This window comes from Photinus pyralis, unplaced genomic scaffold (assembly GCF_008802855.1).
Source record: "Photinus pyralis isolate 1611_PpyrPB1 unplaced genomic scaffold, Ppyr1.3 Ppyr1.4_LG3b, whole genome shotgun sequence".
In the NCBI taxonomy this organism is placed as follows: Eukaryota; Metazoa; Arthropoda; class Insecta; order Coleoptera; family Lampyridae; genus Photinus; species Photinus pyralis.
This window is the reverse complement of record NW_022170510.1, coordinates 13,523,967-13,544,901: the sequence shown is the minus strand read 5'-3', so window position 1 is coordinate 13,544,901 and position 20,935 is coordinate 13,523,967. Positions and strand designations below refer to the sequence as shown.

Below are 20,935 nucleotides of genomic sequence, written 5' to 3'. Positions count from 1 at the left end.
GGAACAAAAGGTTTGTAATATTGCATCGTTCCAATTCATATCTCCAAATTAAAGTTAGGTAAAACATCCACCTAATATACGCTCCTTTGTGATCGATCTAGTATAGTGTCATCTAGGTAAATATGATGTTATACTAAAATTACTAATAGTGTTGATTTATACGACTAGCACGGTTTAGTATAATAATGGACCACAATACATTCCCCACCATAAAACTGATCTCTCCGTGAGTGTTAGTGAAGTTTTGCGGAAGGGCTGAAATCAATAAAAGCTCATTTAGTCCGTTAGCTCACCAGCATACGAGCACAAACAATTGACAAATACTTTCATTTGCTATTTTTTGTTTCTGTTTGATCTACACAGAGGCAATTGTTACAGCAAGTATACACAAATTCGCCAGAATTTTAAGATATTAATTGTTGGGAAAGCTTCAATTGCAGCAGAAATTCATGGTTTTTATGCACAACGACAAAAAGTTATAGTAAATGGTAATATTCATACCCTTTGTAATTTACGAACTAGAGTAGCTATATACTTTACGTAAGTAAAAATAAATACATCAAACCATATGAAAAGTTTTACCTACGTCTAATGGCCTAATTGAATATTATGTCTGCGCACGCTTAAGCTTAAGCTCATTTTCACTAATGAAACACTCTGTACTTCAATATGATTTTGTAGACTGGTTCTTGAAATGAATTTCGGAAATCTGACTGCTCTCTGCACGCCAAAACGAAATTTATCTCGTAAACACGAGTGTAAACATTTAAAAACTTGGAAAACCTAGTTTGAGCTGAAAACTCGCTTATCGTTTGAGAGGATTATGCTTATGCTTACTATCTTTGATTTCATAGGTAATCGCCTTTGGCCTTCCCTCGAAATAGATAGGAAACACTCTAATGACAACATTCACCTACTTCTAGGGCAAATAAAACTCTAATTAAGCGTGAAACTATACATAGTCAATTAGCATTGAATATACACTTGTTAACAGCAATTATCACTGAATGAGGAATTAATTTAACACGCTCGATTATTTTAATAATATCTACACACCACTCCTTCAATTGTTTGACGTTTAGCGTTTTTGGCATTATTGCTGTAAACGCAAACACATTTATTTGCACCCCCATATTGATTGCAAACTAGTAAATTTATGAACTGAATTGATTTATGAAATAACTATTGTTCTTGATAACCGTCAATTTATACAACTGTTTCTATATTTCGATATATACCGTTATACAACGTGTCCAAGATAAGGAAGTCTATCATGCGGATCTGGGAAATCATTGATGATACGACGATGGTCAATTAGGGAAAAGTTGCACAATTAAAGAGTTATCATACTGTAAAGAAAACCAGAAAATTCCGATACTTTTGTCTGATGTCATTTGAACAAATATTTAACATAAAAAAAAACACTAACATACTGCATTTAAATACAACGTTTCTTTGGCCATCTTTTATGGTTTCCGAGACCCAAATGATAGACATCCTTATCTTGGATACAGACAAGAACGAAATGCTATGTATTTGCTCTACAGTGGCAATCAGTCTCCATAACGAAAAAATAAGTTTATACCGTGGTCGGACCGTTAAATTGTAACTAGTTTTGTTGTAAAACAAAAAATTAATCTTATTCAATCTAAATGAACACTAAAAGAGAGTATAAAATTGTTTTCCTTTTTAAATTCGGAATTAAATATACCACCTTTGTCCAACTTTAACCAATATAAGATTCCCACGGAAGAAAGCGATTCATAAACTTAGTTTTGTAAATTTTCTCGTAATTTAACGAAGACTAATAAAATTTTAATCCCTGCGATTTGCTTTATACATCTTGAGTCGGTGAAAGGGTTTTTAAGGTTTTTAAGTTGCGTGATTTTACATATATTTTTAAAGAATTAAACAAATGTACTTACATTTACTCAATGGACATCAATTATTAGGAAGACTGGAAACTCACCTGAAATAAAAATATAAATAATTACTTAATTGCATATTTATAAACGTCTGAATAATGTTTTAATTTGCTGTTTACATTTTTTATTTTGCATAAATGTGTTTAGATTTTATACCTACTGGAAAAATAGAAAACTAAATGTAGACGATTATATTCATTTACATTTCCTGAAAAAGGAGGAAAAAGGAGGTACCCTATTGTGATAATTTATAGTTCTAGGATACATTCTTTTTTATACTTACTTCCATGCGAGCAAGACACACAAGTTTATACCATATTACGAAAATAATAGTTATTTACAAACACTTATTTGTTAACATAGATTTCTAACTTACTATTTGAAATTCGTTATTTCTCACACGAACATCTAGGAATTCAAAATTCGAAATCTATACGAAACATTCGTCTAATTTGCACAATTACTGAATTGTCAATTAACTACTATTTCTAATAATGCAAAATTAATAATATTTTAATATGACCTAAGAGAACGTTGCCATATTACTAAATTGGAAATTTTAATTACCTGCTTTGCAGTGTAGTAAGTGCTATAAATGCGTATAATGAACAGATCAACCCAGTTATAAGTTACAAAAGTTTGCTAGTAATCACAACAATGTTAAGTAACGAGTGCAGCAAATCGTAAGTATACTTGAAAAACTATTTTTTTAATCAATAATTGTACTTACTTATAGAACCGTGGCAACTGACGATGAAATTTGGCATTTACCAACTCAACCTATGGCTACTACTGACGATTCAGAGTACTTTGATTATGCATTGGAAGGTGATAAACTTTGATAGCTGATAGTATTCATTATTCAACGAACTTTTATTTTTAGCATTAATTTTTGTGGAATATCAAGAATTGAATGACAAACCGCTAAATATCATCAACGATCCTACATTACCTACAGAATGGCCTAAGCTTCCAGAAGGCGCCATTGACGTACTAATCTGGATTGAAGAAGAATTAATTTAAATTTTCTATTTAGTATTTATGTTCAATATAACATTTCAAATTCATGTACTATTTTACTAGTAGCTTTCCTATGGTTGGCACTTATTTGAAAATCAGGTTTGCCAACAAGGTAGTAGATCGTGGTTGGCACAGAAAACCTTACCTAATGTTTTTTAAAAGTGACAACCAGTTTCTCCCAAGAATATTTTTCCCCGGTATACCTTTTTTTACGATATATTTTTTAATGAAATGTGGATGAAATTAGAGGAAAGTCAACGTACTGTACAAAAATGAAGGCCACAGTCAAAATGACATTGACAAATTACTGCTATTTCTAGCCGTCTATAACCCAATGAGTTATTCATCATAAAATGATAAGTTCCGTACGGCTAAGGCCAAACACCTTATGATATCACGTTCCACATATTTAGAACATTTTAGCGGCTTAGCTTAGATCACTGTTGACACATAGGTACAAATTCAAGTGCACTTTGGCTTAGATAAATATGGAATCATATACGGTTAGTACTCATGGGGATTCCCATCCTTACAGCTACTCAATAAATTGCTAGCACGATAGGAAATTGGGGCCTGGGAAACTTTAAAAGCGAACTTATTGAAAAAGTGTCAGTCAATGAAGATGAGTAATACGTGATCTGGCTGTCTCTAAAAATAGTCTATTTTTATCTGTATTCTATTGAAGATGTCAGGAATGTGCTAATATTTACACGGGGTTGTACTATCTCTGTGACACTTTTGCGACGCGAATCTTGTCCATTTTATCCGATAGTTAACCTCAACTTCCGTTTGAAGAACATATTATTCAATGTCACGTTATTATTTCTTCCTGTTGGCATCGACTTACTCATAACGATTTGAAAATTCCTCTTCGTTTTTGTGTTAGCGGAGTTGCTTCACTGGACTGTTCTGGTTAAAGTTTCCGATTTTGAACGTGAGTCATTTAGAAATTTTGATTGCAATATTGTTGATCATAAAAGTTTAATCGTTTTTACGACTTGGCTTCATTGCTCTACTGTTTCATGGAAACTAATTTATTTTCAAAGTATCTCTAATTTGATTTGAACTTTAGACCATGTGGTTTATTAGGTTTATTTTCCTTGAAGTGAATTTTTGGATCTTGTATAGCATAGTTTTGATTAAATCTGTTCAGCTTTCCAAGGAAGATAAAGATGAAACGGGAATAACTGTGGAATACGGAATTCCCTTATATTTTGCAAACCTACTAATTTCTCAAGCAGGGTGAAGTGATTCCTAATTCTGCGCTAATCATTTCACTGCTACATAACTACCCTTGCCTACGTCCCTATAACTATGCGTCTATGTATCTCTGTCGTCCTACCCTTCTCTTGCCCTCGCCCTACCTTCTATTGCTAGCTGTACTAATCTTCCGTGTCTGAGCACGTGCCCTATCCTTCTATCTTGTCTTCTCTGTACGGTTTTCCACATTTACCTATTTTTCTGTACTACCTCCAACACTGCTGCGCAGAGCTGGGTCGAGCGTTCTAAAAAACCGCTCGGGCGACGAGATCTCTAATTTTCTCAAAAATGCTCGCGAGCATCGAGCTAACCGCTTGCGAGTTCCGACCCACTCCTAAAAGTGCTCGAGCGGTTTATTGCGAGCGCTCGGGAAAAGTGCTCGCCAGCGAAAAAAGAGCTTGCGAGCGAAAAAAACGCTAATGAGAAGAAAAAGCGCTCGGGAACGGAAAAATCGCTCGGGTCCTTATCGATTTTAACAGGTCCCGCTTTTGTTCAAATGCCTTTTTAGCCTGCGCTATCCTGGATTTTAATCTTCTTTGCTTATGTAACCTTACTACCTAAATATTTGCTATTCATGCTTTAAGATTATAGTTTAAGTTATAGGCGTCGTGAAAGGATTTGCTCAAGAGTAGATTTCTAAAAAATGAAGTGGCACGTTTAAAAAATAAATGTTAATGTAATGTAAATGGCACATTAATTGTTATAACATCCTCAATATTGTGAATGTTCATTATGCGTTATATTGATTACCTTCTAAAGTGGTAACTTGTTGGGAGTTTGTGACGCTACACTTGATGGTGGACCTCTGAACCCGAAATCAATTACATACTTTTCATATTTTAGTTCTTAAATTTACATTGTTCGAATTTCACACAGGAGAATAAGTTCAGTTCCACCATCATCATCTAAAACTACTTACAATCCTTTTCCATCCGCGCGTTAGTAAGAGAGGTATTGCATTGGGGAAAAAATAACCCCCCCCCCCCACTTTTTTACGGAAATACACGTTTTGAAGCACCAGGAATCCGAATTAAACAAAATCTTGATGATGTCGGTCTATCGGTCCGTTTGTACTCTCATTTCCGGATAAACGGCTGAACCGATTGGAACCAAATTTGGTACACATATTCTTAGACATAAAAGGGCAGAATTTGGTAAACCTTATAATTAAGTTACGAGTATGTTTAATATTTCAAACTCCAAGGAAAGTTTTAAACATTGTTGGCGCATTTTTGCAAATTTATTTTTCATATAAAGTTCTGAATAGAGTTGAGTACCTACATAAGGCTTCTAAAAGTTTCTTTAATGCTGTTTTTTTTTAATCTTTCTTGTTGGGGATGTACTTTTACAGGATTTTAAACATCTATATACAGGGTGTTTTTTTGGGAGCTTTAGTTAAAAGTTTCTGGGAAAGTAAAATAGGTAGGTTTTTGAAAATTTGTACTTAGGAGTTACTCTGAAGGCCGAATCGATGTAAAATATTTTCAAAATGGCCGCACTTCCGGAAACACCGGAAGTAGATAGTAACTTCGTTATTTTAAATGGCAACCCCTATTTTTTATTGCATTTTTGGATTCTATGTGAAATTTCAGTTCTTTTGATACCCATATGTCGATATCTGCCATTTATGGTTTTTAAGTTATTTTGACTTTAAGAAAAAAAATGGCGGATGCAGATGGTACCTTGATAATTGATTACTTGAAAACGGTTGTAGTCATGGCAACCTATTTTTATCAGTGAATAGAGAATGAATAGGGCTTTCTTTTAGTGCACTTAAAACAAAGTTAAGTTGCATACAACCGCACCTATGGAGATCCAAATTTAAGAAACTTCAAAGTCTATAAACTCAGTTTTTTTAAATGGAATGACCATGTTCTTAATATTGCATGAGATAGAGAATCGAAATTGGCATATTTTGACTATACATGTTCCTATAGCTATCTTTAACAGTTTCTGATTTATTCCCATTCCATTGAATTGATCTCGGAATTGATGCAATTTTTTTCGCATTTTCTTTTTAGTAGTTGGCCATGATTTTATAACAATCGAATTTTAAACAAATCAAGGAATGGATTCTTTAATACCACTGATTCTATAGTTCTAGTCTAAATAATTCATTAATAAATAACTCATTTATTAAGGATATAGGACGGAAAATTTTTGAAAAATCTAAACAGAGTCGTTCAACTGAATTTCTTAAACAACGTATAAGTCTGGAAATTAAGAGAGGTAATGTGATATCTGTTCTAGCAACAATTCCATACCAAAAATGTTTCAACGAAGTTTTTTATATTTTGCATTGAATTTAATATGTTAATCTTGCATTTGCAATTCAATTCATTTTCTTAAATATTCTCTTGTAGAGCTTTGTATCACTTGTGCTTCAACGGTTTGTAGTGCATTAGGGGTACAAAATTTCCAAAATTCATACAATTTCGTTCCAGTTTTTGAGTGAATGTACGGAAAGCACGCGCCGCGATTCTGCCCATTTCACCATAAATAACAATTAAATTCCAAAATAGGTGAAACCACTGCGAGTCATTTTTCGATTTTTGAAAAACTTATGTTAACCTATAACAGTGGGTGATGGATTAGTGTCACTAGATTTGTTTAAAATTCAATTGTTATAGAATCATGGCCGACTACTAAAAAGAAAATCCGAAAAAAATAGTGTCAATTCAATAAAATGGGAATAAGTCAGAAACTGTTAAAGATAGCTATAGGAACATGTATAGTCAAAATATGCCAATTTCGATTCTCTATCTCATGGAATATTAAGAACATGGTCATTCCATTTAAAAAAACTGAGTTTATAGACTTTGAAGTTTCTTAAATTTGGATCTCCATAGGTGCGGTTGTATGCAACTTAACTTTGTTTTAAGTACACTAAAAGAAAGCCCTATTCATTCTCTATGCACTGATAAAAATGGGTTGCCATGACTATAACCGTTTTCAAGTAATCAATTATCAAGGTACCATCTGCATCCGCCATTTTTTTTCTTAAAGTCAAAATAACTTAAAAACCATAAATGGCAGATATCGACATATGGGTATCAAAAGAACTGAAATTTCACATAGAATCCAAAAATGCAATAAAAAATAGGGGTTGCCATTTAAAATAACGAAGTTACTATCTACTTCCGGTGTTTCCGGAAGTGCGGCCATTTTGAAAATATTTTACATCGATTCAGCCTTCAGAGTAACTCCTAAGTACAAATTTTCAAAAACCTACCTATTTTACTTTCCCAGAAACTTTTAACTAAAGCTCCCAAAAAAACACCCTGTATAGTGCCAGAGGCCCTTCTAAGGCACTAGAACTTTTTATAATGAAGGTTTGCATTTAACCCTAAAATATTAAAACTTTACATAGGTATTTTCACGTGTTCATACGAAATGTACCTACTCGTAGTTGAGAACATTTTTTGTGGAATTTGGAAGTTCTGGCCACAGTTTCGGATCACCCTTCACAAGTTATGCCTACGATTTGCTGCAAAATGTAAATTTAGTAAACTACAATCAATTAAAGTTTTTATTTGGGATCATACGAGGTGTTTTGCATTGACCATTAAGATTTATCAAGAACTCTAGTAATGAGGTGCCTCCAGAAATTCTAGTTACCTACAAGTGCAAAAAATTAGGTGTTACCTCTGCATGCGCCACCCGTCGGTTTTTCAGTTGTATTTGATGAATACGTAGGCAGCTGTATCCTGCACCTTAAGCAGCTTAGTGCTAAAGAATGTATTATTAGTGGTGTAACGCTGACGAGAATTGATTTATTGATAAATCGCGTGGATGGGTATTTCTTATTAAATATTACTAATTCATCCGTTAAATGCGTTAATTATACCTGATTTAATAAAACCTTTTAGCACTTTGTCATTTTTCATTGTAATGCCGCCCATTGTCTTCGTTTATAACATGATGTAATATTTTAAATTTAGATGAATCATTATTAGTTATTGCTTTACGTTTTTTTATGTTTAGATGTAGTCGTATTGTTAACATATGTATTTATATCCGCTAGCCTTTATTATTATATTGATTATCACAAATTTTGCTCCATTACAGAAGTTACCAAAGATCTTTATGTTAAATCTATAACAAAATTCAGAATTCCAACCTCCACATGTAAATTGCTGCGTTCGTGTGACATAAGGTGTCAGCCAAAGTTTGATTAGAGAAAGTTTCGGAACTATTGAGAGACACTATACGGAAGAATCTCGAAACGAACTCAAAATTGATTCTAAAAAATGGCCAAAACATTCTTGAGTAGTTGGCCATGGTTCTAAACCTTTAAAGTGCTTGTGGTAAGCCCTATAGTCGAAGTTTTCAGTGCTGATTAGAGTTTCAGAAGAGGAAGGAATGTGACATTAGATATTTGAATAAGATAATCTAAAGTATCGCATCGAACGAAACTTTAAAATAAAATTTTATATTTTACCTTATGATGAAAAAAAACGCTTGTGATATTTGGTAATTGCGTTAGAAAAATATATGAGTACAATTTTAGGTGGAATTTTGGTAGAACTACAAAAAAAGATTCACTTTTGATTCAATAAATGGCTGCGTGAAATTCATTTACGAATTCTCCATTGCCTTCTTCGCTAATGACGTTGCGTGGTCTTAGGTTCCCAATTCTGCCCAATAAGAAATGGTTCGGTGTCAATGTCAACACTTCTTCCGTTCGCAGTCCACCGGTACGTAGGTTAAAGGTCTCAAATTGATCAATTTTCGATCTCAAATCTCGATAAGAACTGTAGCCAAGACTTCTTTTCTAGGAAACTTTCCCTTTAAAATTTGAGTTAAACCTTTTTTAACCGAACTAATTAAACTCTCCCACCTCTGTACATAGGATAAAAGTGTAAAAAACAAAAATACTCTACTTTCAAATTCTGATAAACACTACATATTCAAAAAAACAAGTGATATAAAAACAAAAGAGCATCAGAAAACAAAATAATTTTTTTAAATAGAACGGTTACTTTTGTCTGTAATATTCTTAAACTGCTTGAAATTCTCTTTACAATGATACCAAATAGGTTACCTTACTACCTTATACCTTATTAAATTAAATTAAAGCTATAGTAATGTTTATAAAACCACTTCCACAATCCACAGCTACTGCGATTGGTTCGAAACACATGTACTGTAGCTTTAATTTCTAAGGTAACATAGGTATATTTGATATCATTGTAAAAAGAATTTCGAGCTGTTTATACAGACAAAAGTAACCGTTCTATTTAAAAAAAATTCATTTGTTTTCTGATGCTCTTTTGTATTTATATCACTTGTTTTTTTAAATATGCAGCTTTATCGGAAATTGAAAGTAGAGTATTTTTGCTTCTTATATATTTTCAATTAAAAATTGTAGCTGCTATTTTGCGTCACATAGACGCATACCACCTTTTAGGATTAATTTAAGATACCATAAAAATCCGCCCAATTCACCAGATTTGGTGTAATTTGCATGTTGAGAAACATGTGAATATATGACTTGCCGGCTACCATAAAAAAGACTCTTTGTTCGTATTCAAGTTTAATTTTGTACAACGTGTTCCAACTACGGCAAAAAATTATCGTCCAATTCCCGAGAATAACTCCTGAAGTATGTAAGATCTTGGTTTGAATTAAGATTATATTAATGTATGGAAGTTAGTGGAGATTTAAACTATATCCACTGCATGAAAATTGGCCCTCATCGATATAAAAATAGTTTTTGAATTTTTGTGAAAACATTTATTTTGCCGAGTTTTAGGGGGTGTACACATTTTCGCCGGGATACTTTGTAAATTAATTATCCATTAATTATTTTTCTAACCTTTCATAACTCATAAATTCTTCAGTCTGCACATATAGGTTTGACATACCAAACGTGTTATTGATAACAATCTTTGTCACCTTTACTGTTTGTTGTGCTGGAATTACTTTCACCATTAAGTATACTTATAGGCGAGGTTATGCAGAAATTATAAACTTCCATTCCAAGAGATTTTTTCATCGCTAGACAACTAATCTGCGTGTTACAATTTACACGTTCAATGTTCAATTAAGTACTCCATCAAATTTAAATAAACAAGACATTAATTACGGGTGGGTATTAATGCCCAAGGTTAATCGTCGAGATTGAAGCGCCCGCATAAGCATATGGTTTCATCAGAATGGCCTAAATTATGTTAAATTGAGGTGAATATAAGTTTGCATCGGGACTCCCTTTGTGGCTAGGCTACGTAATTTTGTGAGTGCAAGTGTCAGTAAACTGTTTAGTTTATTATAGTGCGGACCTCTGAGCTGTTAGTTTCCAATTTTGGGGCTTCCGCTGCGGTCGTCATTTAACCACAAGATTGGGTAAATATTTGCTTTAAATTACAGGCATTTGAATTTGCCGCCGAATGATGTTTGCAATTTTGCAACAGAGCAAGAATATTAGTTTGTTCCCAAACCAAACATATTTCGGTTTGTCAATCGCAGTTTATCTGTACTGGCAACATGTTCAATTAGCGGAGCGGCTATAATTAGTATAACGATGAGATAATACGTAATTAATGATACGTGACTATTTAAACTCAATTAACAAACACTCCAAATCATACAGCAGAGAATTATATTCGTTTTTTTTAGAACTGGGTTGTTGCAAACGAAAACGAATAATACAATCGGATAGTGCGGGCAGGGCAAGGAAGCCTAAAATTTAAGGGCGGTTTCACGCACATTACGAAATTAACTCTTTTTCGCGCTAACACTAACAACACAAAAAAATCATTCAATTGGATGTTTCCCTACTACACTTTTTACAAGATGCACACCAAAGAAAGGCGTCCTAAAACCATAAATCCCATTGAAGAATCAGTAATTGAAGCTTTCCCATACTAATTTAATTTAAAAAGCGACTAGTTTCGACCGATGGTCATCTTCTGGTTATAACATCAATTACAGCTCTAAAGTACAGGGTGTATTTTATGCAAAAATACTTCAAATAAAAGTTATAGAGATATAAATTCTGCCTCTAAATCATGTGAAACGATTATTCTACCTCTTCTTGTACAGTTTTGTGGGAAAGTAGTGGAAACTGATAAAGTATTGAAATAATTCCAATTTAATATCCATAAGTAAGGAAAAACCGAGCAAAAACATTTTTTCCGTTTGCTTCAATTTTAAATTTTTATTAGGCGGAAATTTCATCTGTCATTTGTAATTTTGATCTGACATTTGTAACGATTCAACAAACTTTCACAAGGAAAGGAAGTTATTTTCATTCCAAAATGTCGCTGTATAACCATTTAGGTATCACAAAGTGAAGTAAATAACTAGAAAACATCAATATTGAATAAAATAATAGCGCTAAGCTTTGTAATTTTCACAAAAATAAAAGGTAACAGGAAGTGTAACATGTAAAATTGCGGTACGCGGTACGTGTTTCCGCCTCTTCATGGGAAGTAACTAATTTGTCCGCATGGATTGTTAGAAAAACTTTAAGAAAAGGCTCAAGCAACAAGTTAAATAGAATATTATTTTTTTTTTTAATTTTTTCAAAGTTTGAAATATAAATTTTACGGTTAGACTGTAGTACTTAGTGACCGTTAACAACGTTACGTTGTGTGGAACTAAATAAAAGTAATTTTTGAAGCTCAAAAAGAATAATGTGAAGTGAAAGTATCTCTAAAAGACGAAGTTGTGTTTCAAATTGCTACCATTAAGTGTATTACCACGTACCATACAAAGAGGGAATAATTAATAAAATATTTCCTAACCGAATCTGAGAAACACTAATGTGAACCGAATAAAAAATAACTTAGTTTATTTTTTAAACAACAATTAATGTTTTATAATAAGAAATTAATTAAGTAGAAGGAATTTTAAGTGAGTGGGAAATCAAGAAATTTAAAGCATCATTCAATAAAGGCAATTACATTTACATTTTTAATGTTGGTTCATTTCTAATAAGGATTTTACAGTTCGTGGAGTAATTTCCGTAAAGTACTTTATAACTTAGGCTGAAGTGAAGTCGTTTGGCAGTAATACTTACACTCAATTCACAAAATAAAGTTAAAAGCTTGTATTTACATTTTCAAAAAATTGCATTAATATAGCAAACGAAGAAGTATTGATTATATTTAAGTACTATTTATCATCAACCGGGCATTGTGATCCCAACATGTAAGGATTATATCAACCGAAAATTCCCTACATTTCGATGCGTTTACATTCATTGCATCTGAGAGGGGTTCTTAGTGAGAGTAGAGGGAGGCAGACCAATATCATCGAGATTTTGTTTGATTAGGATTCCTGGTGCTTCAAAACGTGTATTTAATGTTTTAAAAAATCATTATTGAGGCGGAAAAATGACTTCTTTGAACCAAGAGTAAATTTAGCGCTATGTTTTTTTTAATCCTTTATACCTTACATCTGCAGACATTTTTTGACAATACATTTTTTTAAAGGCCCCGATTTTAATGTTTGTTATTTTGCTCAACGTTGCCAGGAATTTTCCTTACCTACGATTGCAGGCAATAGTTTCATGGCTGCTGTCATTTTTCGTTCTTTCCCGCTTTTATTTCATTTTAAGAATTTATGGTAACAGTTAAACTAAACCCTTATTTCATTGGTTCAGTAATTCTAAAGAAAAATGTTAACAGAAAGGCCTCCACTAAAAAAATTGCAGTATACTCGTAAAGTAGATCGTGTTGGAAGAGAGTAAATTCCGTTTCTCTGAAGATGCAAATTCAAAAATGTTTGCGTTGAGAGTCTGATTATTATTTACTGTTTACAAATTTATTAATTAGGTACGCACGCTAATGCATTATGAATAAACACGAAGTATATTTCTGATTAATTTTTGAATAATTAACACGCTTAGACGTCGCCAATGGAAATGAAATGAGCGAGAGTACATCGCCATTTAGGATTAAACGCGGTTATTATACAGAAATTTGTTTCAAACCCCCCTTTTAGCGATGGCAATTTGAGTGTGAAACTTGCTCTAATAAGACATAAATTTTGTAGAGTTCACACGAATTCGAGGATCTAACTCGATGAAAGTGATGATATCTGGAAGTAGTATGATAAGTTTTATAGAAGGATTTTGGGCGAAACTTTCGCCATAACGAAACTTGTTTTCTAATCAATTCGATTTTAGAAACTTCCGCAGTTTGTTTATCCGTCTAATTTTAACAAACGTAAACGCGCTTATGCAGCAAAAACAAACAACTTTATTAACTAGGATTTTTCAGTCTGCAAATTGCGGATATCGTGAAAATGTTTAGTTTATGTAAAATTCTAGTTCGCGGGTGGAGGGAGAAAAAAGCTAGGAAATAATCTTATATACTTGTTCCGTTAGAGAACTTATATCATCGTTGCTATTAAAGTATTAACCTTTCACGTTTTTGTATGAGAAAAAATCTATTGGTATAGAGGTGCCGTTGTGCGCACGATTAACATAACCTTCAATTTAAGCCGGATTTCCACCATGATTTGGTAATCGTAAAGGAATCCTTTGGTTTCAATGATCTGAATCATATTCTTCTATAAATCTCTACTCATTTTAGAAAATTGTAACAGTTGCGGTCTGAAGATGATTTACCACCTATTACCACGAATGAAGCAAATCTTCCACTTTTCTTATGTGGATTTGAGAATAGTCCATTCATGATGTTTACTTTAATTTTTGATTATTTACGAATAATTCGCACGGTCACTCTGTCACGGACAAGAATGGTTTTTGAAAAACTACAAATGGAGTTTCCTACTCGAGGGAAGGTCCAGTATTTTTACCATTTCATCCATCTAAAACGGTAACTTGTGATTTCATACTTTGGAATGCGGAGAGTATGGTTTCCAACGATGGATTTTTGACTGATTCTTGGCATTTTGAAAATCACGAAGTAAGAATAAGACGCATCGCGTCAATTGAAATACCAGAATCGTGCGTTCGGTTTCGAATTACATATCGGTAATATTTTATTACTCATTGATTCTGATCTACTTGTCACGTGTTGTACAATTTTTTTGTATAATGAACGATATAGTAGGAGAGCTGGTAGACATTTTTGGGTAAGTATTTGAGGCACGCTGAAAACTTCTCCAATAATCCCAAACACAGAAATGCAGACCTGGCTGAGTAGAAGCGGGGCTAACACCTTGTCAGGCGCCTTCAACTGTTTGTTGTCGGCTATGGATTAAACGATGATTTAAAATCACGAAACTTCAGATATCATTGAACTTCGGCTGTAGCGATACTGGTCATGGAAAAAAAAAATTAACTGCGAGGGGATACGAAAGTTTTTTTCCCGAATTGAATATCCGAATGAATAATTTACTCAACATTTTAATAGGCTAATAAAATTTATGGCATTCTAACTTTGAAATAGTTTTAGCATGACGTTGAAAGTTTCAATTGTGCGACTGAAAATTTAAATTGAACGCGTGATCCTATTTCGTTGTTTAACACCACTCCTGATAGTCGTGTCTACGTGTCTATGGACGGGGATTTTTAAGAGAAGTTCCTTAGGACGTCATCGATATCGATTAGCAATTGGATGCCGGAATGAATGTGGAAATTTTATTGAGTAGGTCTTCCACAGATTGCATTTGCATCACATTTTATGTCTATTCCCACTGGTCAAATAATTCAATTGAGTGCAATGAGTGTAAAAATGGCATCTACCATTTTAACAATGATTTTCGGCATATTATTTATTTTTTTGCCCAGGATCAGAGTATAATGATTTAGATATTGTCAAAGTTTACAAATAACATGTAAAGTGTAAAAATCATTTGTCACAGAACAAATAATGATACAAATTAAACTGACAAAAAAAATTCGAAATACAAAAGGAACGTTATACTTGTACCTAGTGTTGAAGCTATGAATATCTTTACTGCAAGCGTATTTAGTTCTTGCGTTAAACATACATGCATACTTCAAATATACATATTATGTATGCAGATCAATGTCAATATGCGAAACGTGTTCAAAATATTTCTACAGGATTCTGTACTTGAAGCGTTAGCCATTATTCTTATAATCCGTTTTTGTGTAATAAAAACTGATTTGATGTGAGAGAATTGCCCCACATGCATATAGCATAACCACGCGGTGGTATAGAGTCTATACCACCGTGAGCATAACGTAATAGACTATCAATTTGCGCGTGGTAAATAGAAATTATTTGCTTTTTATTCAAAACGTTTTGAAGACGCCTAAAAGCATACGACAGATACTTAATTTAGAGGTCTACTTATCACAATGTATATGGAATGTTACGGTGCTATCAAGGCAAATGCCTAGAAACTTAGGGCATATTTTTACGTATTGGAATTGCATTTGCAAAGTACTAGCACTCGATGTTTGCTCACTTACATATCTTTCAGTACAGTGCAGCAGCACTGAAGAATTCTCTACATGCCTTTGACACTTCCGGTATTCTGATCCACACCAGCTTCCACTTCTTGTTGTCCATTTTCCAACCAAAGTCACATCATCATTTCACTATACCCTGTTATAAGGACAGCTTTCCGAGAAATGCCATTAGGTTTATATTTTATTAAGGTCTACTAAAATACACACGTGGATTCTGACTTGATAATTTTTTTTATCGATTTCCTTGATCTTGTCTCATGGATTTTTTCATCGTAAATCTACATTAAAATTTAAATATTTAAATGAAACAAATTAATATTAGTCATTCAATAAAGAAGACATTCATATTATACGTTCCATTCCGCTACAGGAATATCAAATACGTTGTGTTCTTTTATTAAAAATCGAGTGAGCACAAATAATTCTTACAGACACAAGGAACCCCAGATACGCTCAGATCAATATATTAAACCTAGCTATTGAGGCGAATTTAATCTTTCTAGTATTGCATAAAGCAATGAGATTTTTTCAACTTTTTAAATGTTCCATGTTTGACATTTAAATTAAGTAAAATGTTCAATAATCCCGAATGCGCATCATTACTGATAAAATGAATGTTAAAAAACATTACTTTCTCAATAACGAGTTGATATGTTTTTTATGGAATTTAAGTTAGTTGTTGACGAAATCTAATAATGATCATCATATAGTTTTGTATACTTGTGCTTTTAGAGCTACCAGGTTATTCTAGTTCGTCGATTTATTAAATCCTCTTTTTCAATTTACCTAGCACATTTTAAAGGTTTCTAGAATTTTTCCGTTTTTCTTCCAACTTTTCTGATTCTGAGAACTTTCAGTCTTCTAATTCTTAAAATGCTAGATTTTTTTTAGATCGATTTGATTCTCCACAACTCTTAAAATGATTAGATCTTCATTTCTTCAATCTGTTCAAATACTGTAAGTGTTTTTCGATTATTTACAATGCTCGGGTTCTTCAATTCCTTTAGATCCATCAGATTTTTTATATTCAAAGACTATTGTAAATTACAATGTGTGTAGTTACTTCACGTCTTTGCAGTGATAAGAACGGTAGCTAACTAAGGCAACACAGTCCACGTGCCTTATATGCGTAACTTCCATGTAATCACACATTGAATTATCTGTTCATTGTTTAAATGTAGTTAACGAGTTGTTAACTTCAAATGGATGTTCCGTGCTAAAAATATTCATGAAAATTATTTGGCGGTCATGTTGTCCGTCATCCAATTGTGTATTTTTGTCATGCGTTGTTCTAAATGACGAATTACGGATTTTTTTCAATGCAATATTCGTTCATAGTATCAGTATTGTACCTACAGATATTGGGCAAATCTAGGTTCAATATATTACATACACGTACACGTGCACGTGGTCTATAAAAATAACTTTTTCATACGTTTGCGTTCATTGAAAGTTTACGGCACTAAAGAAAAAAAGTGCATTACTACAGTGACGTTAACTGAAGATTTTAATCAACGTAATTATACTCGAAATAAGTTTATGGGTGCGGTTACGTATTACGCCTTAGGTTTTATTAACAAAATGTAAACATGAGGAAAACGGCGACGCTTTCCAGTAATTCCTGTAGATTTTCAGGCTAAAATGATACGACGAAAATCGTCGTAAAGGTATGACGTGCAACGATCACGATTAATGAGGTCTATAAAACTGAAATTTGTTACCAAACCGTTTCATTCAGCTGATGTTCCTCGTACGGTGAAGTTCCTCATTCGTTTATTTATTACCTACTACTACCTCTCCACGTAAGTTTCAGCCAACGTAATTTTATCATTTTAACCAATTTACGCGATGCCGTTAGTTACATTAGCAGCATCTGCTCGCTCAACACTAATTTAATCGTAGTAATCCTCAATTTAACCCTTATCGTGCCATCGCAATTGGGGTTGCTCCCATCCGCCGCTGCAATGCGTATTTTTGTTTTAATTAGACAATTCAACTCATGTATAAAAAATCGCATAAGCCGCAGTGTAATTGTCACTTTGACAGCGGCAAAAGTTACCTGCAACTTTTCCAGCGACAAATGCACTAGTGGTTTTTTCACTTATTCATTTTCGAACCAATAATCGCATTATCCTTACCCATATGACTAGTTTGACGTCTGTCAATAATTGATTAGTTTGGTGAATTTCTTGTTCGTTAAATTGTCCTGCCGAATTACACTCGAGGTTTGTATTTAAACCGAATAAATTTGGGTTGTGGCAATTCAAATCTGTTTCCTTTTAGCAATTGGACTCGAAAAACTGTCAACCTAAAAATGCTCCACCTGCGGTGTCGCATTTTTATTAGTTGACAGTTTTTCTCGTCTAATTGCTAGGCAACAGATTTTCATTACCTAAACAACCCAAATTTACTCGGTAAAATACAAACCTCTTGTGCAATTATAAGTGATAATATCGTTAATAAAAACTCATTTTTCTTTTTGTTACAGAATGGCAGTATTACGGGTTTGTTTAGGAATACTTCTTCTGACGAGTATGCTAAATGCAATCGAATCCTCCCACAACCGCTTAAGACACGAGAAAGGCTCTCCAGAGCTTAGAAAGAGAAGACTGTCCGATATTGTTAGGCGAAGACGAGCTTCCGAATCGAAAAGTAAACGCGCGGCTTATTATAATCCATGGACGCCTCCGAACATGGTGCGAACACCCCCAAATCGAAAACCGTCGTTCACTCTTTGGCAGCCCAATCAAGTACAAATACAGCGGCCTTACTACATTCCCATTTGGGGACCTCCAGGGAAACCTCCGATCTATTTTCCACCTCAGCCCATCTATTTAAACCCCGGCCTCCCCCTTAACAACCGGTACTTGCCGCCAGCTGGCGAAAACACAACCGTACCCACCGACAACAAATTCGGAGAAGATGGACCGATTTGGGGTACGGTCAACGAGCCCGCAACGGTGCCACCCACAAGAAAACCGAGACCTCCGGTAACCCATCCGCCCATAGTACGACCGGCCGACAGCGAAACCACGAACAACGAGATTACGCCGAGTCGTGAGCCGGTGGTTGAAAACCAGCCTCCTGCACCTTCAATCGGGAATCAACCCAGCCGATGTGTCTGGGCCATCATATCCTGTTGTTCGGCATCATCCAATACAGTCAGCTACGATTGCTTCGAACAGTTAGGGTGTAATGGGGCGTTTTGGGACAACAGCCCTTGTGACAGTGAAATCGCACGCGCAGCTATCTCGACTGCTATGAACTATTATCAAACAAGATAAACAGTAATGTTTATAGGCGGCTAAATGTTCCTTCCAGAGAACTATCTGTTGTAATTATAGTAATTTATAACTAATAATTTAATTTTAAGATGTCCAGTGATAATATCATTAATTTTCAATCGTGCGGCTCTTTATGTGAATGACGTAAAGATCCTCTCCTTGTTTAATAAAACTTATTTTATTTTATAGTTCATATTTCACTCATGGTTTCCCATTAAGTTATTGGGATTCGAATTTCAAAAATAAACATAACAGCAATGCGAATTTGTGTTCCCTTATTAACAATAAAGTAGCATATTTTAAGGTTTTCTTTCAAACGCGGTTAAGAATGTAAGCACTGCATTCGAGTCTGCAATTACATAAATTGAGTCACCGTCCAGATACAACCCAGTTTGAAAAACATGCACAATATACAGTGACATCACTCTATCTCTTTTAGTTCTGAGAATATCGCCCAAAAACATGGAAAACCAGCAATTTGGAACACACTGTACATATCTGTTTTCATTGCACCCACTAAGCTGTCATTAGGCGAATGGGAGAAGAGAGGGGAGGGGGGATTTATTTTGGTGGACCGGTTCGGGTTACTCAGTCACTGATCTTTTGCCCGAATTTCTAGACTTAGACTTTTGTCCAAGCATTTTATGTGACTTTAAACTCATTTGTACTGCGGGTCCTAATGTATTCATTTGTAAAACAAAATGTTCCAGAACCGTGCGTAGTTATAACAGTACATATTATTATGGATCGTATCATTTCACGTCTCAAAGGCCCCTTATTATATGAGAAACTGTTTTCTGCATACCCATTACCTTATGTAGCAAGTCTGAAATTAATTTGGCCAATAGAAATTTAAATTGTTATTTTGTTTCTTGTCTTGATGAAGCCCGGTCCGAAAGTGGGCGAAACGATGACTTTTCTTTGAACATTAACACGGTCCTATCCCGGAAGTCGCCCGCAACTTAATAACTGGCCATTTTGCATGTATTTCGTACCAGAGAAATGGATATTACTGTGACGAATACAGCAGCTTTTAAAAATACGATTAACCATGAAATTTGACGTTATTGTGATAGCTTAATCGAATTGTTTTCCAATTATAAACGTCGTTTAGTTTAAAATAATCAAAATCTTAAATTACACAATTTGCCAATATAATATATAGCAGGAAATCAATCTTGCCGTATAAATAAGAGGTAAGTAATCATTTATGGATTTGAAGCGAACAAACAAAGACTTTGTTTTCGAACGATCATTGCGTATTTGTTTCAATTTTTCCCCTTTTTTACAAATACCTTTAAGGTGGAATAATACCGAAAGATTCTGAGCCAGATTAATTAAATTAGGTTAAGGATTAATTTACATTTATTTTTAAGTAATTCGAACTGACGATAAGGGCTATTAAAACCGTTAATGTTGATTGATTGAATACACCTTAGCCGCAAGAACTGCAATGATCTTTTGGATCTGAAAACCGATGTTCGTGTAGAACTGCTCAAGCTTGAAATATGAAACGCATCCCTATAGTTCAGGGCAGTGTATAATAAAAAAGTTACACTGCAACCGAGAGACGAATATACCTACTTTCTTCTTTAATGAGACTTTTTGCTTAGTATTTTAACTAGATACTGTTGAGGGGTGGATACTGTCCCTTATAACCTTTGAATCAAATTTTCTCAGAAACCGTTATACGCAACAAAGTAATAATAATAATAATAATAATAATAATAGCCAAAATAGGTTTCAACCTTGCATTTTGTGATAACTTTATGAAACTTTCAGAGGATGTTCTAGACACCCTAAGGTTCAATTTCAGCTATGCCGCCACCCCCGTAACCCCGGACGGCACTTGCTATAGCGGGTTTCTTAAGCGCAAGGTAGCATTTCAATACCCGCCCATAAAATGGGTCAAAAATGTATGTCTAGGGTTTGTTTTGTATTTTCTTACATCTAGGAAGGTTGAAGGGAATTGTCAAATACCCAGGGAGAATTTATTTAGGGTATTTACCGTGGTTTACCTATTTTTAAGGCGCTTTTAACAGTGCGGACTAGGGAATGCAATCCCGCAGCAAAATCTCAATCCCGGTATT

General features: G+C 34.1%; 2 protein-coding genes and 1 long non-coding RNA gene across 6 annotated transcripts in view; 2 read left to right on the top strand and 1 right to left on the bottom strand.

Annotated features, from left to right (window-relative positions):
* Positions 1–20,935, bottom strand: part of LOC116167345 — a 135,870-nt gene that overhangs the window by 47,825 nt on the left and 67,110 nt on the right. The gene's annotated exons all lie outside the window — the stretch shown is intronic.
* Positions 2,573–2,887, top strand: LOC116167350. Its single transcript, XR_004144511.1, has 3 exons — positions 2,573–2,608; positions 2,662–2,753; positions 2,809–2,887. It is a non-coding gene; the product is annotated as an uncharacterized LOC116167350 (long non-coding RNA).
* On the top strand, positions 10,413–19,033 carry LOC116167343 (proline-rich extensin-like protein EPR1). 2 transcript variants are annotated; one of them, XM_031482686.1, is made up of 2 exons: positions 10,413–10,550; positions 18,050–19,033. In XM_031482686.1, the coding sequence occupies exon 2, from the start codon at positions 18,051–18,053 to the stop codon at positions 18,843–18,845; it is 795 nt and encodes a 264-aa protein (XP_031338546.1). In that variant the 5' UTR covers positions 10,413–10,550; position 18,050; the 3' UTR covers positions 18,846–19,033. The 2 variants fall into 2 exon arrangements, with proteins under 2 accessions (XP_031338546.1, XP_031338545.1); XM_031482685.1 differs by lacking the exon at positions 10,413–10,550 and adding an exon at positions 17,124–17,363.